This window comes from Schistocerca cancellata, chromosome 1, assembly GCF_023864275.1.
Source record: "Schistocerca cancellata isolate TAMUIC-IGC-003103 chromosome 1, iqSchCanc2.1, whole genome shotgun sequence".
In the NCBI taxonomy this organism is placed as follows: Eukaryota; Metazoa; Arthropoda; class Insecta; order Orthoptera; family Acrididae; genus Schistocerca; species Schistocerca cancellata.
Genome location: NC_064626.1, coordinates 602,494,742 through 602,520,366, shown reverse-complemented (window position 1 = coordinate 602,520,366; position 25,625 = coordinate 602,494,742). Strand labels below are relative to the sequence as shown.

The 25,625-nt window shown below is 38.0% G+C and overlaps 1 protein-coding gene across 6 annotated transcripts in view; it reads right to left on the bottom strand.

Moving 5' to 3' along the window:
* LOC126182476 (pantothenate kinase 3) overlaps positions 1-25,625 on the bottom strand; it is a 164,265-nt gene that overhangs the window by 45,732 nt on the left and 92,908 nt on the right. The window contains exons 1-3 of one of the 6 annotated variants that reach the window (XM_049924853.1): positions 22,961-23,114; positions 17,116-17,317; positions 7,650-7,828 (exon numbers count right to left, since the gene is read on the bottom strand). In XM_049924853.1, coding sequence (XP_049780810.1) covers positions 7,650-7,828; positions 17,116-17,248 — 312 coding nt within the window. In that variant the 5' untranslated portion in view covers positions 17,249-17,317; positions 22,961-23,114. Of the gene's footprint in view, positions 1-7,649; positions 7,829-17,115; positions 17,318-17,481; positions 17,503-22,659; positions 22,812-22,960; positions 23,115-25,625 lie in introns of those variants that run through there. The other 5 variants (XM_049924854.1, XM_049924855.1, XM_049924852.1 and 2 more) reach the window with 5 other exon arrangements.

The following is a 25,625-nucleotide window of genomic DNA, read 5'->3' as shown; positions in this document are numbered from 1 at the left end:
TTAGACCTTCAGCTACGCTACAGATCAGTCCAGCATGAGAGCCAGATTTCTTCCATTCACATTCACAACCCAGTTAACATTCCAATCTAAAGCAGACCTTTGACTACACTACAGATGAGCCAGTCACCACTCTTTTCTTTCATTCTAGTTTACACTTTTACCAAAAGAGGTGCTACTTCCATCAGTCTATGCCACTAGTTCATATATAATCTGCAAGATGTGTCACTACAGCACTGTCAACTTTCCTTCAGACCAAGCCAATACTTAAGTTTAGACAAAAAGTCACCATTCCTCAACTAAAAAATAGAACATCTATCCCTAAACCACAACAGTCCCACCACAACCCACTCACTCACCAACTAATGCCTATCATCAACATAAAATAAAAATAAATTAAACACAAATTAAATCACACACTCCTTCAAAATAAACAAGAATAAAACAAAACAAACAGCAACTTTAGTCAGACAAGCAGCAACTTCAGTCAACTTCATGTACTTGGCACATAAGTGTCACTATACAAATTAAGCCAGCAAGCCATAAAGTTGCAAAAACTTAATGTGCTGGACTTACTATTGCCCTTAGTGACATTCAACGAACAGTTATTGAATTCCTTTGTAATATTCATGACAACTACTAACAATTCCAAGACGCAAAACAAACCACTTATCATTATCTACCTTCAACTGCAACCACTCGTTCTTGACAACACAACAAGCAAGTTTCGAAATTCAGACTAAAGAGCACCACTGCACACTTTCAATCACTCTCCTCAAACATGCTGCCCAGCCATGTCCTCACAACATTTATTAATTTAAATTTGTTAAAGTTAATTTAATGTTTTGTACCACTTGTATACCAGTTTATGAAAATTTAACATTCTTATGTTAAAGCTGAGGCCTGGTACTGTACAGTCTAGTTAGCTTCATGTGTCTTTTACTATGAATGGTACAATATTCAGAATGTCAGAAGATATATGACGAAGAAACCAGTGCAGAATAATGTAAGTACCAGCATATTAGTGATGGTACTGTCCACAGCACAGCACAACACAACACAATACAACAAATACAAGGAAGTCAGATGACCTGTAGTTTACAGAAATATGTCATTAAAGGTTACCATTGTGATACCACAAAGGAAAATGATGAATGACATTCATGTTTACACGACTATCCACTGCTAAATGTGTCTACAATATGGCCATTGGTTGTCTAGACTAATCCTCTGGTATCCAGCTCTGCAGAAGTTGAATGCCCGCTGTAGGTAATGGACCTAGATGGCCATTAGAGGGCACAGTCTCTCTGCAGTGCTGCGCTCAATGCATGAGCCTGCCACTTGTCTCGCCACGTGAATACACCAGACAATAATGTTCCTCAGGGCCAATATAAATAAGGCCATCGGTTTTGTACTCATTTTAGATTAAAAAAAAACTCACTTAGCAATTGATCTTTCTCTCTGGTTGTGATTTGGATTGCATCTCTCTTTGCTCTTAGTCTGTTGACATCGTTGTGGTAAAAATTTCTGCTTTGCACTTCACTTCATAGTTTATGTTGGTAGCTTTAGTCTTGTCCTTGTCTGTCTCCTATCCACTGTGTTTAGCTCGGTTACTGCTTGGTCTCATGTTCTCTTCTGCAGGTGGCTACAAGTGCTTCTCTCCTAGGTTCTGACACGTCGCTGATATCTCACTATTCGCAGGTATAATAAGTTCTATTGTTGTAATGCAATATTTCAGTTGTTCACATTAAGAAACTTCTCTCTTTTTGACCAAAATCAAAGTCATTCTTGAAATATGTTCCTTTCAATATACACAACTTGGCTTGTGAACATGTAGGCAGTGGATAGCACTGCAAATGACATTTGTCTTCAATGGGTCAAACAGTTTGTCATTAACATTCCCCCTCATTTTTGGGACAAAATAAATTTGTATTTTGAGGTTCTTTGAGCCTAACAGCTGTTGTCTGGATGGCTTCTAATCTGTTATTACTTAGTAAATGTCTGCTTGTGTCTTGTATGTATGGATGGATATGTGTGTGTGTGTGCGAGTGTATATATATATATATATATATATATATATATATATATATATATATATATATATATATAAAAACAAAGATGATGAGACTTACCAAACAAAAGCGCTGGCAGGTCGATAGACACACAAACAAACACAAACATACACACAAAATTCAAGCTTTCGCAACAAACGGTTGCTTCATCAGGAAAGAGGGAAGGAGAGGGAAAGACGAAAGGATGTGGGTTGTAAGGGAGAGGGTAAGGTGTCATTCCAATCCCGGGAGCGGAAAGACTTACCTTAGGGGGAAAAAAGGACGGTTATACACTCGCGCACACACACACATATCCATCCACACATATACAGACACAAGCGCGCGCGCACACACACACACACACACACACACACACATATATATATATATATATATATATATATATATATATATATATATGTCTGCTTGTGTCTGTATATGTGTGGATGGATATGTGTGTGTGTGCGAGTGTGTACCCGTCCTTTTTTCCCCCTAAGGTAAGTCTTTCCGCTCCCGGGACTGGAATGACTCCTTACCCTCTCCCTTAAAACCCACATCCTTTCGTCTTTCCCTCTCCTTCCCTCTTTCCTGATGAGGCAACAGTTTGTTGCGAAAGCTTGAGTTTTGTGTGTATGTTTGTGTTCGTTTGTGTGTCTGTCGACCTGCCAGCACTTTCATTTGGTAAGTCACATCATCTTTGTTTTTAGATACATTTTTCCTTCGTGGAATGTTTCCTTCTATTATAACTATATATATATATATATATATATATATATATGAATATAATAGAGGGAAACGTTCCACGTGGGAAAAATATATTTAAAAAGAAAGATGATGAGACTTACCAAACAAAAGCGCTGGCAGGTCGATAGACACACAGACAAACACAAACATACACACAAAATCTAGCTTTCGCAACCAATGGTTGCCTCGTCAGGAAAGAGGGAAGGAGAGGGAAAGACAAAAGGATTTGGGTCTTAAGGGAGAGGGTAAGGAGTCATTCCAATCCCGGGAGCGGAAAGACTTACCTTAGGGGTAAGTCTTTCCGCTCCCGGGATTGGAATGACTCCTTACCCTCTCCCTTAAGACCCAAATCCTTTTGTCTTTCCCTCTCCTTCCCTCTTTCCTGACGAGGCAACCATTGGTTGCGAAAGCTAGATTTTGTGTGTATGTTTGTGTTTGTCTGTGTGTCTATCGACCTGCCAGCGCTTTTGTTTGGTAAGTCTCATCATCTTTCTTTTTAAATATATATATATATATATATATATATATATATATATATATATATATATATATATATATATATATATATAATAGAGGGAAACATTCCACGTGGGAAAAATATATTGGCTTGTGTCTGTGTATATGCGGATGGATATGTGTGTGTGTGCGAGTGTATACCTGTCCTTTTTTCCCCCTAAGGTAAGTCTTTCCGCTCCCGGGATTGGAATGACTCCTTGCCCTCTCCCTTGAAACCCATATCCTTTTGTCTTTCCCTCTCCTTCCCTCTTTCCTGACGGGGCGGCCGCTGGTTGCGAAAGCTGGAATTTTGTGTGTATGTTTGTGTTTGTTTGCGTGTCTATCGACCTGCCAGCGCTTTTGTTTGGTAAGTCTCATTATATATATATATATATATATATATATATATATATATATGGTGATTTAATTTCCCTGAAACTAGTAAATATTGTGTATTTTGTGTGATCTGGTCAAATAACCTTCTGCACTAAGAACAACAACAATTTTTAAATAAAAAACTACGTCCCCAGAAACTATAACAGGCATGCTGCAAAAGCGAATAAATAGTTTACATCTCCAGCCTACTAATACTTGTTGTGTATTACGCACAAAGATTTTAGAGCATCACATTAACAAAATATTACTCAAGGAAAGAAATCTTAAAAGCCATTAAAGAGGCAACTGAAACATTATCTATTCCCCAACTAGTTTCAATCTACTGATGGCTGCTGCATAGGCCTACATACAAGTAAATTATGTAGTTACAGGGTGGTATACAATAATCAAACAAGGCTCAGTCATGTGATTACCTCATTATTAAAACATGTTAATTTTGTTTGCATATGATACAAACACTGCAACAAATAGCAAGTCAAGTACAGATTTTGAAATGGCTGCTAATCAAATTTTCATTGACATTAATAAATGGTTTAAAGCTAATTCAGTGGCATTAAACTCTGAAGAGACCCACTACATGCAGTTCACAACCTGTAAAATATTTCCTTCCAGCATGTGTATAACATATGAAGACATGCAGATCGAAAAAGTTGGCATGTTAAATTTCTGAGGTTACAATTCCATATTACATTCAATTGGAAAGCGCATACCATACAACTGCTGAAGTGCTTAAACAAGTCTGTATTTGCAATGCAAATAACGTCAGATGTAGGAGACAAAAATATTTAAAAAACTTGCATACTTTGCTTACTTTCATTCTATTATGTCATATGGGATCATATTATGGAGTAACTCATCAAACTAAGCAAAAGTTTTTAGAGTGCAAAAGCATATAATAAGACTCATTTGTGTGTAAATTCAAAAACATCATGTAGAAACCTGTTCAAGGAATTGGCTCTTTTTCAGGGTAAATTTCAGTCATCAGTTGTAAAAAAATTTAGTTATCTTTACCGGGAGGGGGGTCAATGGAAGCATCCGATTCCACCCGTCTGCTTTGGCCCGTGGAGTAAAGGTGTTGTGACATGTGACATCATTAAGGCATGGAATTTTTGAGTAGGTTGAGTTTGTAGATGTTGTGCTGTTGTATTTGATCGTGCCCTCTGGTAGTGGACGTGGATATTCTGAGATGTTGTGCTGTTGTATTTGATCGTGCCCTCTGGTAGTGGACGAGGATATTCTGAGTTTAAAGTGCGGTACTGGGTTTCATTTGAGTTTTGGTTGTCATCGTGCAAACTTGGTTTCAAGTTTTGGTAGTTGATGTGGTAACATTGGTTATGGAAGTGTTTTCAGTGAGTTATTTTTTGTTTGGTTTGATTAGTTTGGTGTTTGTTGTGCAGCAAAAAGTCTATTTTTCTATTTTTTAAAATTGTTTTCTTGTTAGGTATGGCTATGGCAGTGAAGTTCATGAGTGTATCACTACATTCAGAGATGAGTGATGATAAGGCAACCGATATACAATTTCTGGAGATGTTCCATCTTATTGCCGAGTATGTTAGGTGTCACGTTTGTGGCAACAACATGGACATGTATATGTGGCATTGCTGGTGTGTGTGTGTGTGTGTGTGTGTGTGTGTGTGTGTGTGTTGGATAACTTATGTGGTATTGCCACAGGTTTTTGTTGGTAAGTAACTTTTGTTTTGGTTTTATTCTATGGTAATTGTAATGTTTCATTTGTTGTATGTTTATGGTAGGTCACTTGTGTTTTAATTGATGTAGTGGACTTGGGGTTTTTGGTTTTTGAGTTGTTGGGATTTTCATGGTATTTGGGTTTTTCAGTTGTTGGGGATTTGGTTCCACTTTTCGGAGTTGAAGGTGCTGGTTTTTTTGTACTGATAGCTGCGGCTGAGCTATATAGCTCAAAGGAAATGTCTGCTTCCTGTGGTTTTGTTGGTGTAGCAGAATGCTGTAATTTAATTTCTTTGTTTATATTATTTGTTTTGGGATGGTGTGGTGTTTTTTTATTGTTGTCTATTTAGCTTGTCCCCGCCCTAAACCCCCAATTTTCCGCAGCTGTCCTGTTAGTTTCATTTTATTTTAGGAGTGAGACATTATTGTGTAATTTTTATTTCTGTTAGCACGTGTATGTAGTGATTTCATTGTTTTCATGTTGTATACACTAGAAGTAGCCACTCCCGCCCACCATTTCGCCATTTTCATAATGTCATGGGTCAAAGGAAACGGGTGGAATCTGATGCTTCTGCAATGCCCTTTACCAGTTTCACAAATTAATTTGTCATCTTCAGAAGCTTATTTTAGCAGCCAGTCAATATCTTCTTCACAGAAAGATAATGCCATGGTACGTTCAGAACTTTAAATATTGTAGGTGATTAATTTTAAACATTGTGACAATTTACATTAACTGAATCACATCTGTGTGTCTGTTGCGCTACCAGCAGTGGGTGTTCTAACCGCTACGTCTCAGTACATTTATTCCTTAATGAAATTTGTTGTGAGTAATGTGTGTCTATTTCCAAACAATAGCTCAATACATAGGATTCATACTATCAATAAGAATAATCTCCATAAAAACATAAAACCACCTACCTTGGTCCAAAAAGGGATCTAATGTTCAGAAAGACACAGTTTCAATAAATTGCCAGCAACCATTAAAAACTTTATTTTAGATAATGCACAGTTTAAACAGAGTTTGAAAGAATTTTTGGTAGGCAACTCCTCCTACTCTATAGACTAATATCTTAACAGGGATGGTTAGACCAGCTGAAGTAAAAACGTCTGTTAAGACTTCTGTTCTGACAGCACTTGGTCACATCGGTCAAGTCAGATTAGGTATTTTGTTAATGATAAATTTATTAAAAGTGCATAACTACATTCCATTCTGACAATGTATTAATTCTGTCATATTAACAGTTACAGTTTACTGTAATTTATACACACGTTTTGACAATCTCCTGACAAATGATCAGGGAAGTGAGTATTATATTGAAATATGCAATTATTTTCATGTTATACTTTCTGACATGTTCTACACCCACAAGAATCATTCCAGTTTTGGATCAACAGCACGAAAATTGGATCTCATCTAATCTAAACTTACTTCTAGTTGAGCCACTGAAAGAATGTCCTATACAGTTGGTTGCAATGTTTTCAATGCTACTATGTGGCTATTTGTTGTTGTTCTGTGTCAGACAACCATCGGACAAACAAGCATGGCCTCAAGCTGTAAAGGAGACAACATGGGACGATCACCATGGCAATGTTTATGCAATCCACACCTCAGATTGGCACCAAAGTGTCCTCTCCACACGATGCACTTCACGTGTGTAATGTGTCAGGGGCATTGTTCCAATGGCCTGACTATACATAACTTGTCAACCTGTGTTAAGTCATACAGAAATTCCTATGACCAACAAGAACTGAGCTGTGTATGGTAGTCATCACATCCATCCAGGGATAACATATTACAAGAACAAACAGAAATACATAATAAATACTATATACAATCAAATACTACAACTTTGGGAACCGGTGCTGGCATTCCTCGAATAAACCATGTACACTTGTCTATATAGTGTACTGGGAGGTGACATTACACAAACGGTGGCATAATCGAAAATACAACATGCTGTTGGAAAGACGTCCGACTGTCATACAAGCTGCAGTTGCTATTTTAGGAATTTCTCTGCTTCTTATGTAGGATGACATCTGATGTAAGTGACATTTTGATAATGATATGATATTTGATGACAGTATCCAGGCATGCTGTATGTGTCATTTGGCATGTGTATGAAGTTACCACCAAAGCATGATCAGAAGACAGACAATCGAGTTCTGGAATAAATGATAACATTTCTATTGCATCTTCAATGAATTCGGAGATTTCTTTCCTTTAACATATTAATGCACAGGAGCTCAACATGGAAAAAAGAAGATCAAAGTAGTACTTACTTGCAAATGGGTATCTCTGTGCCCAGTCTTCCCATAAGCAGAATTCTTAGTGAGATATCTTCGGATATTCTTTAATGCTTCAACTTCTGCATCAGCTTCATCAGGTGTGATATCCTTTGGCTCAAAATATACTAACTTTGAAAGTGTCCCACCAATGTCCATCCCAAACCACGGCATAGCTTAAATAAAAGAAGTGCAGGACATGTAATGAGTGTCTGTCCAATCAACACATATTTACATAAAAAAAGAACATTCACATACAATATGCAACATAATCAAAAAAAAAAACAATAATTGCTGAACATGAATGTAAAGTGAATAGTTGACATAACTGTCAATGAAATGTAAAATGAAACTGCAAATTCTAACTACTATTTTCATCTGAAAAAATAAGCAAGAGCCATTCTGAAACTTCTACAGAACAGCAAGAGGGCATGTGGAAATAAGATTTACGAGAGTGTACTGTCTACGATAAGTGGCTTCACAAACATCTGTATACTCAGAAGTGACTAACTTTTAAGACTTCTATTAATTTTTATCACTGCAACTATAAAGTAAATTACTGTTAGGATTTTAAAAAAGTATCTGAAATGCTTCTCACAAGGAAACATTGGTTAATGAAAATAACTTAACCTCATAATGATCTTGTAACAGAAATTCATTAAATAATACAGGTTGGCCAAAGTAAAAGTGGACCAGAAAATAATTACAATAAGACTGACATGGAACTGACCCTTGTTAATGAGCAAAGACAAGATGCTGCAAATGGCCATAACTGATGTCAATCCTGTGTTCAATTTATCAAACTGTGAGATATGTGTAGCAGCTCTGCCTGAGGATATTAGCAACAGCATTTTCAATGTTCTGCTGTAGCTCTTTCAGTGTGCAAGGATTATTTGGGTACACCTGACTCTTCAATTTGCCTCACACGTAAAACTTACAGGGAGAGATCTCAGGCAGTCGAGGTGGCCAGGAGATTGCAGTGCTAATGCTGTTTGTACTCAACTCACTGAACACCCCATGTGCTTGTGATAAGGTTGCCAAGGTGATGTTCACTATTGCTCGGTCTTGCTGAAAATATCCATACAGCCATTCATCTTACATGAGTTGATCCACAAAAGGATTCAACGATTTCTGCACACAGCAGTTGCCATTAATAGGTTGGTGAAAGAATCATGCGGATGACAGACATCCCACACCAAACACCAATCTTGAGATTATGCAAAGGCTCTTCAAAGTACATATGGGGATTTTCTGATGCACAATGGTGCATGTTCTGTGAGTTCAAATACCCCAAAAGGCTGAACCAGGCCTATTCTGAAGAAATATAAAAATGATTCCATTTCACTCAGGAATAACCAGTAGAGCTCAACACTCAAAAATTTAACAAAACACTTACTTGTGTACAACAAGAAAATTGTAAGAATACAGATGCAGATGCTTCCTGATAATGTTTTGATATGACCATCTCTTAATTCACCACTTTAAAAAATAAACAGTGCTGAGATTCAAAACTGTGTTCCTGGTTTTCTTCACTTGAGCAATGTTTTCTGGTGTTTGAACTCTCTTCAAATAATTATGATTTTTATTGGGTTCAGAATGCATTTCATGCCATTTTACCACTAAGTTTTGCACTGCAAACTTTGCTGGTTGATTTACCAAAACACTTGCATTTTTAAGCTCTTGCACAAACAATTCCACACCTGTTTTTCACCAACTGTACTTTGTATAACACTCAACAAACACACACTGTTTTGTCACTAAATATAATTTTGTATTGCTTTGATCTGGTCAGTAAACACATCTGCTCCTCTCACACACTCAAATGTAATGGCGCAACAAAGAACTCGGGACAGAGCCTGAAGGAGATGCACATGTATAGACACGAGACAGCAAGCGTTTAGTGCATCAAAGTCACGGTTCCCAGCATTTTATTTGATGGGCGGTTCTCCTGTTCATAAGGTCAGTTCCACATCAGTCTCACAAATATTTTCTGGGACAGTTTTATTTTGCACACCCTGTACATTACCAAAACAACTGTTTGCTATGTTGCCCATAAAATCTCCAGGATTGAAGAGTAAGATGTAGATAAGGGCCATACAATAAAATTCAGTGCACATTAAATTGCTGTTCAAAGAAAACAAATTTTATTTTGTGTGGAAATTTATGCAGTTTGATAAAATTATGAAACACACATATTTCATCCACTATTTCATTTGTACATACGAGTACCAAATATCATCTAAACTAACACCAGTAATGAAAATATTTTGCAGGGAGAAAGAAACAAGAGCCAAAAAAAAGTAACAGTGTCATAAAAGCTGAGTAGATGGTGACAAGGATGACAATTATGCTACCCATCACTTAAAGTTTGAAAAGACAACACTGGCTCACCAACTATCTATTGTAAACAGTTTTTACATGACATTTACTTGGAGCGATGCCTGCATCTAACTTACACTGACTGGAGATCAGCAAGCACAAATTGAAGCTTTAGACCCTGTATCAAATAGAGCAACAACAGCTATTGCTGATTCAGTTAAATTACTTGATTAACTTGTTCATACAGAGTGAAGATGACTTATTAAAATTGAAACTGGTCACATGACAGCATATTTATTTTGTGCCATCTGGATTGTATACTGTCCAGTCACATTAAAGTGGCCTCTGTCAAAAGGCTGAATATCCACTTTTTGCAGTGTGGACCACTGAAATTAGTGCAGGAAGAGTGTCACTGAGTTTCTGGAAAGTATTGACAGGGTGTGAAGCCTGCATTTAGTTCTTCAGTTGAGGAGCCACAGCATAAGAGCCCGGGCAAGGTGGTCCCACAGATCCTCGACTGGGTTTAAACCTAGGGAGTTTGGTGGCCAGGGGAGTACAGTAAACACATCCTGATGCTCTTCAAACCAAACATGTTTGCTGCAAGTTCTGTGACATGTTGCATTTTCCTGTTGGTAGTGCCATTGTGATGAAGAATAAAATACGCATAGAGGTGGCCATGGTCCCCATGTATAGATGCATACTTGTGTTGATCCACTGGGCCTTCCAGAAGGATGCTATCACCCACAGAATTCCACAAAAACATCCTCCAGACCACAATGCTTGCAGGGCACTTGCTTTCACACCATAAAAACCAACAGCCATTTGTCCATTGGAGCACAAAATGTGATTCATCTGAAAAGATCACCTGTCACCACCCAATGGACGTCCAGTTGCAGCACTGGCATACAAATTCTAGCCTTTGTCACCCCTGATACATTAACCAGGCATCTGCTGTGGAGGTCCATGCGCAGCAATGTTCACTGAACGGTTGTTGAGGAGACATTGTTGGTAGCCTCTTGATTTCATCTGAGCAGTCAGTTGCTCAACAGGTGCATAACTACTTGCCCTTATACATTTCCGCAGCCTTTACTCAACGCTGTCATCCATGGCCTATGGTGCAGCCCTACTGCCTCAGCTCTGATTTTGGATAGTACCATTTTGCAGTGCACAATATACTTTAACCATGGCAGCAAGCAAACAGTTTACAAACTTTTTCAGAAATGCTTTCACCCTTGGTCCAAAAGCCAATGATCATGTCCTTTTGAGTGTCAGGGAAATCACTCTGTCTCCATATTATGACAATTGTTCTGTATTCCGCATCCCCCAAAAAGCTTTATATACCCTCGATTACTAATGCTGCCACCTGCCATATGTGAGTAGTTATTGCACACTGACATCAAACATAGGCATTGGTCACATTAATGTGACTGGATAGTGTATGTGCAATAATTTTTATTGCAACAGGAAAAGTTGTGCCTACCGCACCTCTCAAGTCCTGACCTTTTAACAAAATATCAGTTCATAAAGATTGGTCTTCACATTTATTAAATTGCATTAACTGATAAAATAGAGAAGATTCATAGAAGAGCTTTCTTTTTCATCATGGGATTGTTTAGTCAGTACAATAGCATCCCAGCAATTCTCAACAAGTTGTAAGCAAAGATGCTGTAGGAAAGAGACTGTGTATTGTGAAGAGCCTCATTTCAAGGTTCCAAGAATCCATGCTCCAATAAGGGGAAACATAAATATTACTTTCTCCAAGTTACATCTCCCATAATGACCACGAAAGTAAAAATATTAGGCTAGGCATAAGTTTGTAGCGTTTCTGTTTTGCATGTTGATATTCTGGTTGCTACATGTGTATTTGTTGAGAGTCATTTTTTATTTATGGTTCACTTGCTGTTTGGGCTTACATATTGTCACTTTGTCATTTGGAGGTAGTGAGTGGAGCTGTGGACACTAGAAAATGGAGTGCCAAGTGGAGAAATCTGAACATTTCCAACATACTGTTCTGTTTGAATTCAATAGAGGGGTGACAGCAACAGAGGCAGCCAGAAATATTTTGGCAATGTATGAGGATAATGTCATTGGACAGGGCATGGCAAGAAAATGGATTTCTCAATTAAGGTGGACCATTTTGACATTAGTGACTCTCCACGTTCAGGAAGACCTTCGAGGTTTGACGAGGATCATTCAGTCGTATTAATCTGCAAGGATCCAAGTCCGTGTACTCAAGAACTGGCAAATGTGATGAACTGTGGTCATTCTGCCATCATGCAACATTTTCATGCAATGGAGAAGATTCAAAAACTTGATGTATGGATACTGCATGCTCTAAGCCAAAATCACAAAAATTAACAGGTGGCCACTGTACGGCTCTGCTTGCTCACCATCAATTGGCTCGTGAACATTACCGATCTCTTGTATCATTACTAGTGATGAGAAATGAAGTCTTTATGCTAACGCAAGGAAAACAATGGACAGGTTGAGCCCAAACAAAGCAACATCTCTCCATACAAAGACCTGCCTGCATCCACAAAAGATAATAATATGCATCTGGTGGAACAGCTGTGGTGCAGTGTACTATGAATTTCTTGCAGATGTAATATAACAATAACGAGCAGGAAGACTGCAAGAAGTAATATTACTATGCAATAATGCCCGCCACACATTCTGCTAAACTGACAAAAAACACTATATAGGAGTTGAGTTGGGAAGCTATTACACACCAACCTTATTCTCCTGATCTTGTGACCTCAGATCTTCACCTTTTAAACTCTATTGAATAACCTTCAAGGAACTTCTTTTGCAGATGAAAATGTGCTGTGAATGTGTCTCGACAAGTTCTTCACTCAAAACAATGTGATTTCTACAATCACAGAATCGAAAAGTTATTCCAGTGTTGGCAGACTGTTATAAATAATGAACAAGAATACATTATTGATGACTAAAGTCTCTGTTATGTGTATCTGCTAAGAATATGCTACAAACTTATGCACCAATCCAACACAAAAATTCAAACATGTACAGAGAGATATTGACATTTCCTTCCCAGTACCACTTTTGAACGGAACAGGAAATGGGTTCAGTAACGAACAAAAAAGTAAAGGGGCATCAAAGAAAAATATCTGGAGATTATTAGCTTCCTGAACTTACACAAAGAAAAAACGAAAACTCAGAGGGGCAGCTGGGTTCATTTACAATAAATTAACTTGATTATCCCTAATCACTGTCCTGGCATTATGGTAGAGTTTCTTACAAATGAATCTCATGATGTAAGAGATTAACTCAGCATAATGTCAAATAATTGTCTTGAATTAACAGTAAGTGCAGTACTGTTTTTTCCTTGCTTAGGGGGACAAATACAATGTTCAAACTGCATCAAGACCCTACAAACTTTTTATGCATTTGACTCACACCATTTCTCTTAATCTTTTCAATAATAAGTAACTAATGCTCATGAAATGACTAGGCAAATTGTGTTTCCCCCAGAAGCACACAGTAAACGGAAGACATCACTTTGAGCAATAAATATCACATAAGTGAAGTTAAGAAGACAGAAACAATCCTTACATTTCTGGGATTTCTTTCTTAAGGAACTCACAAAACAGAATCTGACCAAATATGGCAAATAAAGATAGTAGATTTCACCTCACCAAGACATGGGACCATATATTTTGTCTACTGACGGTGAAAAGTAATGTAGATTCTGAATTCAATGATGATTGCAAATGAGATCACTGATATGGATTAAACGCGCACTACACTTGAATAGTTCACTATTCATCAGCAGTTACCAACATCTTATTGTCAAAATTCCATGCAGAATTAATTACTTATCCCAAACGAACACTTAAAGAGAATTAAGATCAATATTATTACTGTCATCTTTTCCTGAACTTAATTTTGTATCTTCAAAGAATCAGTATGTTAATTTTTACATTTGGCGGTCTTAGTGTAGAGCTGATATTTCCTTCATGGGGGACCACAGTCACGTGAACTTTTTAAAAGAAATTTCCACCATTTGACTATAAATTACTATTCATTTATTTTACACAATTATGATTCAGCTTTATAGCCTTTCTCAAGTGTAAGTGGAAACGTTATTAGAGTCCGACAGGCTTAAATGACATGTCATCACTGAAATAACGTATACCTGGTCTTATAAACCAGTCGTCATATCACAGTGTAAGACTAAATATCAAAGATACATAATAAGGCTGAAACGGTATCTTTGATATGCACTCATATCCCGTAATATGACAACTGCTTTATATGCCCAGTCATATGTTATTTCAAAAATGACTTTTCATGTTGAACTTCAGAACAGCTGTAAAGCTGAAATCATGCCTGTGCGAAATAAATGAATAGTAATTTACAGTCAAACAGCACAAAATTCTTTCAAAACGTTAGTGATACAGGATGCACTTTCTGTTGCCAAACGCAGCTATCCAGGCAGACCAAAATTCACGTTACTATCTTTACCAAACTATTGATGTCATGTTTTCACAAGAGACTTACCAATCTCATTTTCACACAAAATTCACAGCAAAATCAATTAAAAAATTTCATCTGAACATATGTCAATTTTCGTATTAAGCTGTCATCACCAGGTATCCAAAATCAAACACTGGTTTGAGGACAAAATGACATGGTGGACCAACAAAAGCATGTATCAGTACACCTCATGATGTTCAGTGTATACCCCTTTCCAGTTGCAGTAGGAGTTGTCAAACACTGGGAATGACATGCAGTAGTGACTAAGGAATGAGTCATCTAACACTGACAATTAGGTACAGTAACAAAAGTTCTTTAGTGTTTATTTATTTATTTATTTATTTACTTATTTCAGAAAAGTTACTAAACTGTTAAGTGTTAAGAGCTGAGGGACTACACTGACAAAAAAAAGGGCACAAATAAATAAAAGGAAGATGCTATGGTTGATGGTGTTTTGGCAACTGGACTACAGAAGAAAACAAAATATACAATATCAATAACGAACTAATGCAGCCCTCTGAATCCACCCTCCCCCCTCACTTGTTGAGTCTGCAGTGAGCCACCTGCCTCAAAAGCGATACATTCATCTGAAAAAACTCATTTGTATTCAGAATATCAAGAGAAGTAACTGACACAGAAGATATTATTAACTGCATTCAATGGCAACTCTATATGGGATTATATTATGCTAGAAATGGAGAGGAGAGAGAGGTTTGCCATTCATTCTGAAAAATATTCATGACTGATCAATGGTAAGCCTAAGTCACAATAAATCATATACACTACCAGAAGAAAAATTAGTACCCTCTTTTACAGGTTTCCAATTCACTCAATATTTAATGTTGCAAACAGTTTGTATAGAGTACATTAAATGATTACATTTACAAGTCAATAGCACAAGCAGTTCTAATGCAAGAAATAGTGACCCATTCTGAAACACCCATATTAGTACGTGGTGCAGCTTCCATGGGCGGCAATGCAGGCAATGGCTCCATCATCCTGTAGATCGTACCAATGGTGAACACTGTCCTCAGATATGTTACTCCACGTCAGCTTGACCTGTTCACATAGTTCTGTCAGAGTTCTTTATTGGCAAGTCACACGAGTCACTCCTTGCTGCCTCATATCCCACATGTGCTCAATTGTAGACTATTTGGAGATTGTGCTGCCCACAGGGAAGTTGCTGCATGTCTTTAAGAGCATATTGAGTTTTACAGGCAGTGTGTGGGCAAGCATTATCCTGCTGGAAGAACACATTACCTTCCTGTTGCAAGAAAGGCCAAAGAATGAGTCTTAACAATATTTTGCATGTATCAAGCACTGTCTAGTTTCTCCCCCAGAAACACCAAAGGTGAACGAGAGTTGTACCTTATTGCACCCCATACCATAAGGCCTGGGGTAGGGCCAAAGCCAGAGTGTCTCTAAGAGACAGTGCGCACCAGGTCTATGGTGTATGCGGAGACGACCATCACCTGCATGCTGGCAGAATCCGATTTCATCGCTAAAGACCATGGCACACTATTTCATTTTACCAGCGATCCTCTGACAGCATCAGCTGAGCTGTGCACATTGATGCTGTGGCATGAGTGGAAGACAGGCTAGAGGTGTGAGTGCTCTTAGTCCCACTATTAACAACTGGTTTGCAAAGTTCATGTTGGCATGTCTGGGCTCGCAAGGGCTCTTATCTGTCCCATGGTAGTTGTAAGATATGCCACTGCTGCCCTTACTATATGATGTTCTTTGCATGTATCTGTGCTGTGCAGAAATCCAGAACCTCGTTTACGGGTGTGAGAATGTTCACAAGAACACTGATACCAATGTTGTTGCACAATTGACACAGCACGTCCAAATTGTGTGGGAATTCTTTGAAAGGACCATCCCGCTACTTGAGAAGCCACAATTTGGCCTCTTTCAAACTTGCTCAGTTGGTTGCATGAGTGCGCCTTTGTGGCAAGGTTGTCTCCTTGTTTCACATGTTCGTGCCACACTGAGCCTTCTGGCTGTGAGCATTCCCTATTAATGGGCAGCCTCTGGTAGCTATGCCACTATGCTGTCCGTTGGTGGACAATGCAGAAACCATTCAGTACATATACTATCCCACAGATGGCATATGCCATCATCGGAACAAAATCAGTGTGCACTCCCCAACCCAGCAGTGTAGTTACAATAATAAAAATGGTTATCTGCTAAAACTAGTTTTAAAGGAACCAGCATATGTCTTCCTCAATAGCATCATACTTTTTTGACAAATATTTATGTAACATGAAGCTTCACTTAAAGGTTTTATTCATCAGTTACAATTTATCTTTAAAGTTAACAATGGTAATTTTTTAATTAAAATAATATTCCCATCTTAGGTTTCCCTAAAGAAAACTTCCACTGAGCTGAAGTGATGGAAATTCTATGTGAATAGTGTCTGAATCACTGTAACTGATCATTCTGATATGGCAATCCATTCTTAGAAATACATCAGATAAATAATTTACACTAAACCACCAATGAAATTTGGGAGTCAAGTTGCCTGAAGCCCTTAGGCATCTTTTGCATACTGACACGAATAAACTATAGCAGCTTTTCATAATAGCACAATCATCAACGAAGAAGTTATACTAAAAATGTCTATAGTAAATCAAAAGACTCGACTTACAAGGTATTCCATCAATATCCCCAAATCCATTCTGTGTTACATCATTAGATACTCCATTTTCTACAAATTTGCTTTTGTTTGTATCAGCCATAATACGGCCACGCAGGCAGTTCTTACAGCTGTGTGGTCCCATGTAACCAGCAGATTTTTTTGATTAAGGACACAACACTGGGAAAGAACTCTGTCTGGATTACAGGTGTGTCTGAAACATTCACATGCAAATTTTGGTACATCCAGCATGCAAAACAGGACTTTTTTTTTTTCTTTTTGAAAACAACACATACGAAATGAACTCAGATAGTGTGTCCTATGAAATGAACATTAGGTATGGTAATGATCTAAAACAGGGACAACACCATTACTTACGTGTTTTGAGAATCAATGTTGGTAGCACTTGCGACGAGCTGCAATGAGGAAACAAAGGGGTGGGTCATCTGTTGGATATAAGCATCCAATAGGAGAGCAGAAAGGAGACTACATGTTTGATAGCGATGAGATGAAGCGATTGTGTGAAATTCTGACATGAATATAACCACAAAAATCTGAAAAACATTGTACACATAATCCCAAAAGTTCACAGGATATTCGCTATAACAAATAAAATAACTTAGTGGACAAAATTACAATACAAATAATACAAAGTATTCATTGTCTTTGCCAGCTCACAACAACCTATGACCTTACAAGCTAACCCAGATTTCAGACTACACCACTGATAAGTTTGTCACCAAAACCATCCACCCAAAAAATAGTTTGTCACATTGCATTCATTAGCTTCACAAATTAACAATCACAGTATCATATTCCAAACTACCCTAAACCTCAGGCAACATACAGGTCATCTGGCTATTACACAACTTTAATTCCAATACAGTAGGAAACAAAAATGTTGAAGCTCTCTGGTGGCAATTTAAGACAACCGCCCATAATATAATGTACCCACAAATAATTAACATCCAATGGTTACAAATCCAGTATCAAAATACAATGTCCAGTCACATTAATGTCATCAGCTTGAAAAAGTCTTTTGCAATACAAGATGTGCAGAAAGAGTGCCAATGTGGTTCCGGAAGGTATCGACTGGGATGTGGAGCCATGTTGACTCAAGTGCTGTACCCAGCTGCGCTAGGTACCTCAGTTGAAAATCCAGTCAAGATGGTCCCACAGATTTTAGATTGGGTTTAAATTCAGGAAGTCTGGGGCCAGGTGAGTATAGTAAACCCATCCTGGAGCTCTTCAAGTCATGCACGTACTTTGTAAGCTGTGAGACTCATTGCACTGCTGGTAGACGCCATCACGCTGAAGGAAAAGAGAGTGTGTATGAGTTGACATGCCGGCCCACCACCCCCCAAGGGATAGATGCATACTTTGTTGATCCATTGTGCCTTCCAGAAAGATGAAATCACCCGGGGAATGCCACAAAAACATTCCCCAGACCATAACACTCCCTCCTGGCTGCGGAGTGTTTGGTTTCATGCCATACACATCAACAGCTATCTGTCTGATGTAGCATAAAATGTGATGCATCTGAAAAGGCCACCTATCACCACTCTGTGGATGTGCAGCTGTGGTATTGGTGTGCAAATCCCAGTCTTCATCACCGATGAACAATAGTCAGCATGGGCCCATAAACCAGGTGCCTGCTGTGGAGGTCCATAGTAACAGACGCTGAACCACCATTGAGGAGATGCTGTTGATAGCTCCTTGGTTCATCTGGGAGGTCATTTGCTCAAAAATAGTTGCACATCTTCACATGTACACATCTCCGCAGCTGTCATTCACCTCTGTCAGCTTTGGCCTGTGGTGCACTATGACAGCCTTGGTACTGGTTTCGGATAGCGTCATTTTGTCCTGCGCAGTATGCTTTAACCACAGTGGCATGCAGACAGTTTACAAACTTAGCTGTTTCGGAAAGGTTTCCACCATTGGCCCAAAACCAATGACTTTCCTCTTCTGGACTTCAGGTACATCACTGCATTTCCGCATTATGGCAATGACTGCACAGTTTTCTGCATCCCTGTGACACACTTTATATACCCTCCACAGCTAGTGCCGTCACCTGCCATCTGTGAGTGGTTATCGCACGCTGATGTCAATCATAGGTGGTTGCCATATTTATGCGACTGGATTGTATACACTGTCTCTTTCCTTGGTCCCTCACTGGATACTAAAAATTATTCTTGCACTTCTAATGGGTAAACAATAATGTCAACCCATATACAGTAGAGAAGAAGTGTCCTTATTCTTGACGTTAGCCTCAGAATTTCAGAAGTTGAACCAGCTAGAATCAGTACACTTGTATAAACTACAACAGTCTAAGAACACAAGTATTTGTTTCACTCCATGACTGGTTTCAAACATAATGATCATCTTCAGATTGATCTAAAAGGAATGTGCATATTCATGACTGCTAGCATTATGATAAGTTATACCCATCAAAAGAAGTGGTGAGCCTATTGTGACTGTGGCTTTTTTCATGTTCTGAGAAACTGCTTTCAATTTACTTTAATGTGTACTGCATATGTTGCACACACCTATTTGAGAGCTAGCATTTATAATTTGAACTAACATTTCACTGTGCACCCATTTTTAAGGTCTAGCTCTTTTTTAATGACATTTTTACTTATCGAATTTTGATTCATGCATAATGTTAAAGATCACATTCCTGAGTCTGTAGCATTCACTGTATACAGTACTTATGGTTAGCTCTGGATCGCTGTTATCTTCAAAGTGACTGTGTCACCTCTCATCAATATAACTGTTAATAAATATCAGTTAGGCCTATGTCTCAAAGAAAATTTGTAGCTTTCATTTGGGGCACACCTAAAGTTACTTCCAAATCTGTCAATGACTCACCAGCCAAGGTAATATACGGCACCCTCCCTACCTAGAACACCTCAATCCATTCACAAATTTCATTTGATACCCAATATGGTAGCACTTTTATTAACGTCACTAGTGTGGAACTGAGACAACTGCTTACTGGGGATCAATAAATGCTGTATCTATCCAACTGCCTTGATCCATGGTGTACAGGACGTCTTGTGAGGTAAGTGCAAACCGAGTTTCGAATGAACACTGTTTTCGGTATCACATCACATCTGAGTTAAGAGTATGTTCTATGATTCTAGAACAGACAAATGTTAATAACATTGGATTATAATTGTGTGGTTCACTTCTGTTGCCCTTATTGTAGTTAGCTATGATATGCATTTTCTTCAACTAGTCACAGCTGACACCCCACATCCTTTTTTTTATTAAAAAATAATAATGTCTATGGTATATTATGTGACTCGTGTGCACAGAAATGGAAAACAAACTGTCCTAAGCTGGCACGACATCAATTTACTGGGTTCCTCAAATTACTCCCAAAGTATCTCAATCTTAAAATGAGAATACAGTTAAAATTAATCACCGTTGGATTAGAATTTGGCCTTGAATTTCATCGCGAAGAGTGCATGAAAAATTACATTTAATACTAACAGCTTTGGTTCAAATGCACTATCCTGATGAATAACAAATTTCAGTGGGAGGAAAACTTCACACTATAACAACATACTTGTTAGTCCAGACTGCATACTTTCATCAGACTGCATAAATGGCAGAAACTGAACACATGCAATGCATCTGAGACACATTTGGTTCTTTTCCAAACAATCCTATCAACTTCAAGCCAAAGAAAAACCTATAGAGACTTGACCATCCTTCACAGTGACCAGAGATTACTATCAACACTGAAATAGGCTGCAGTCTTCAGGTGACATACTATGGAAGCAAGTCTGTAGTGTCAAAAGCCAAAAACTGTATTACAAGAATCTTGTTTGATAATCTTATCTAGCATTAGATGTCAGCTAGCACATAAAGGTGTGGGATGAATGAGATTCCCAAAAGTAAGTAAAGGTATAGGATAATCATAAAGCTGAACCTTCCTGGTATATTAAAATTGTGTGTAGGGCCAAGACTTGAAAATACTGTAACCATTCCACTTGTCAGTAATTGGCAAAGGTCTCATGTTCAAGTTCCTGTCGGGCATGCATTTTTAATTTTTCAAGAAGTTTCAAATCAGTGCACAATCTGTTGCAGAGTGGAAGATCATTCTTGAACCATAAAACTGTGAAGTGGTAAGAAACATGTTTACTTAGCTATTCTTTATTTCCCCTACTTTTGTGTCTCCCATTTGAGAGTGGGAAGGGGTTGGGAAGAGGGGGGGGGGTGAAGAGGAATGTGATGGGTAGACAGGGTTTTGGACACTGACAGGGTATGGATATCCATCAATGGCAAGAGGCAGTTTAGTTAGGAACTGACAGCATCTGGAATTAGAATGGAGGGGAAAAATGAACTCCCATATACACACAAGAACTTGGCAGTTTGTGCAGGCATGAAGAAAGAGAATTAATATTTTGGAACCATAAAGATGTGCAATGGTAAGGAACACATTTATTTAGCCATATTTGCCCCCCCCCCCCCTTTTGTATATGCCTTGTAAGGGTGGGACTGGGGTTGGGGAAGGAGGAGGAGTGTGATGTGCAAACAAAGAGTTTTGGACACTGAATGGATAGCAGCAGTGCTTGATTTGTGATGGTCCGCATCACTGATTTTGAGATGTGAAATGACAGTAATTTTGCTGTGGTTGAACTAATGTAAAGCAAATGCATTCAGACTTTTTAAAATGCATATAAAAGTGCTAAAATAACATTTTAATAAGTCTAAATTAAAAAAAAAAACACCCCCTGGAAGGTCACAGTACCAGAAGCTCTTCTTTTTTTACAAATCAAGTACTGTGTAGAGGTACGCATTAATGGCGGGAGGCAGTTTGATTAGGAATTGATTGTATCTGGATTGGGAGTGGAGAGGAAAGACTGAACTTCAATGTACGCACCGTAACTTGGCACTCTGTGCAAGTGTGAGTGGAAGTCTGGAGGAATATGTAGGCCTAGACTCCATTTTGTTTGCTCCCTACAAAACGAATTTGAAAGTGTACCAATGAACAGGAAAACTCTACATTCAGTCAAGAATGGAGTTTCCACTAAATTTTTTATCATGCACATATCATTGGGTAGTTAATTATGAAATTAAATTTGTTACACATTGATAAGTTGAGCAAACAATAGAAACAAGTGTATACATCAACATGTTCATAACCATTGATTAATATACGTTTTGCATTCCCTAACAAATCCAGTAACTACATATCTTTGAATATAAAGTTGACTGGCACCACAGAATGGCATGAAAAAACCGCCCGTCTGAATCAGTATCGTGAAAAGTGGTTCTCAATCTTCCTACTATCCACCAATGACGCAACCCCATAACTTTGATTTTAGTAATGCTTGTAAATACTGGAACCTCAAATTAATTACGCCGGCAGAAGAAACCAAACGAATGACAGCTGCCAAAAAATTAGTACATGAAGTAATGTGAGTCAGAATTCTATCTGTAATGCCGAGAAATTCGTAGGATATAAAAGATTTATTTTACAGATTCGTTAGAGCATCATGTCTCAAAAATGCAAGGCATAAACCATAATTGAAATTCCACGCTCACCAATTCCGAAGACAAGTTTTATCACCTCGCGTTCATCTGTAGGCCAACTAGAATTACGAATGTCCGGCAAAAGGCCGATAAATTTAACAGACAGCATCCCGCCTCAGAATGATTAGCAACAACTATAGATTTATGTAATATATCTGCCTTGACCCTTGCCCACCCATACATTGCACATACATGTTAGGTGCAAGGGGCAATATTCCTTTCCAAAACAAATGATGAAACATGCGCGTTCCGATGCATTACGTTTCATTACGTAAGAAATTTTTGATAACAAGACTGTTGAACAGTCACGTACCTATTTTATCGCCTTTCATCTCTGTGATACAGCACATAAACAAACTATCTGAAGACAAGATTACGACACACGCCATTGCTCTTTTGTCATTCTCCCTCCAACCCATCAGGCGCTCGCCATTAATGCCCCTTTGCGACACAATAGCGAAGTCAAAACATGCGGTGATTGTTACCACGAACAACAAGCTGCAGACTTCAAAATATAATATACTGAATGTCAAGTTAAAGATGGTGTTGATATTAGATTATGTAGAGTAAGGTAATTATCTTTTCCACTTGTGTCCGCAAAAACCTATAATGACTATTGATGTCAAAATTTATCATCGTGTGCCATTTCTGAATCTGCGGCTAGAAGTTATTATTTAGAACTTCCTGTACATCAATGTTTTGACTGGGTAGAATTGTTTGTCAACTATCAACGCTCTATCGACTGGGATGTAATTTGAGATCAGCTCTGACACAATGAAAATTGATTTTACATGATGAATTTCGCAAAACTTCAGAATTTATAAGTACAGGCATAGGAAACGTTACTGCATCATTATATAGGTTTCGTATTTTTATTTGGAACAACTTTATTGATCTTCGAATCATTTATGTCGTCTAATCTAAACAACATATTATTGATAATACAGTAGGATATATTCGGGATAAAGGTCATCGCGTCCTGTGCTCCCAGATTCTATTTTCCAATCTGTCTCGCCAACAGCGCTCTGGCACAAAATCGTGTATACACAGAACCCATGTGCCGAAATTTAGCGCGCATGCGCAAATTCTGCGGGTCTGCCATATTGAAACTGTGTTAACAGCTGAGTCTGAAGTCAAAGGTGAATAGATACGGATTAGATTAGATTAGATTAGATTAATACTAGTTCCATGGATCATGAATACGATATTTCGTAATGATGTGGAACGAGTCGAATTTTCCAATACATGACATAATTAGGTTAATTTAACAACATACTTAAGTTAATATAACAACTTTATTTTTCGTGTGTTTTTTTTATTTTTCTTTACTTTTTATTTTTATTTTTTTTTATTTTAAAAAAATTTTTTTTTCTTAATTTCTATATAAAAATTCCTCTATGGAGTAGAAGGAGTTGTCATTCAGAAATTCTTTTAATTTCTTCTTAAATACTTGTTGGTTATCTGTCAGACTTTTGATACTATTTGGTAAGTGACCAAAGACTTTAGTGCCAGTATAATTCACCCCTTTCTGTGCCAAAGTTAGATTTAATCTTGAATAGTGAAGATCGTCCTTTCTCCTAGTATTGTAGTTATGCACACTGCTATTACTTTTGAATTGGGTTTGGTTGTTAATAACAAAATTCATAAGAGAGTATATATACTGAGAAGCTACTGTGAATATCCCTAGATCCTTAAATAAATGTCTGCAGGATGATCTTGGGTGGACTCCAGCTATTATTCTGATTACACGCTTTTGTGCAATAAATACTTTATTCCTCAGTGATGAATTACCCCAAAATATGATGCCATATGAAAGCAATGAGTGAAAATAGGCGTAGTAAGCTAATTTACTAAGATGTTTATCACCAAAATTTGCAATGATCCTTATTGCATAAGTAGCTGAACTCAAACGTTTCAGCAGATCATCAATGTGTTTCTTCCAATTTAATCTCTCATCAATGGACATTCCTAAAAATTTGGAATATTCTACCTTAGCTATACACTTCTGATTAAGATATATATTTATTAATGGCATCATACCATTCACTGTATGGAACTGTATGTACTGTGTCTTATCAAAATTCAGTGAGAGTCCGTTTACAAGGAACCACTTAGTAATTTTCTGAAAGACAGTATTGACAATTTCATCAGATAATTCTTGTTTCTCAGGTGTGATTACTATACTTGTATCATCAGCAAAGAGAACTAACTTTGCCTCTTCATGAATATAGAATGGCAAGTCATTAATATATAATAAGAACAACAAAGGACCCAAGACTGACCCTTGTGGAACCCCATTCTTGATAGTTCCCCAGTTTGAGGAATGTGCTGATCTTTGCATGTTACGAGAACTACTTATTTCAACGGATTACACTAGAGTACATTAGATTAAAGGCTGGTCCTCATGCAACGATCTGTCTGCGCAGAAATCGGCACAGATGTCTGTACATGAAAAAAATCGCTACAAATGTGGTGTGTTCACACGACACAAATCCCAATCTACTACTCGCCCGCCATCTGTCGGTGTAGAAAAGAAATATCAGTGGCAAGCGGCTACGCTCCCCGTAAACGTCAAAAATTTAATTCAGTTATTTTGAAATATAGAAATGGAGGAAGTTCTGTTTTGGTCTGTGTTCGCAACTTGTATTGCAAAAAACATTCAGACCAACCGCAGAAAACAGAGAAAGCGGTCAAAATGGTGTAGACAGTGGCTGCTAAAGCGAAAGCAGTTTTCACACGTAAGTTTACTGCGAGAGTTGCAGGGCGAACTTAATGACTGGCGAAATTATTTGCGGATGGATGTCGAAACTTATAATTATCTCTTAAAGCTTGTAACCCCTCATATTACGAGAAAAAAATGCTTGTATGAGAAGGGCAATTTATCCTCTTGAACGGCTGGCGGTAACATTAAGATTCCTAGCAACAAGAAGGAGCTACACGAATTTGGAATTTTCAACTGCAATATCGAAACAAGCGTT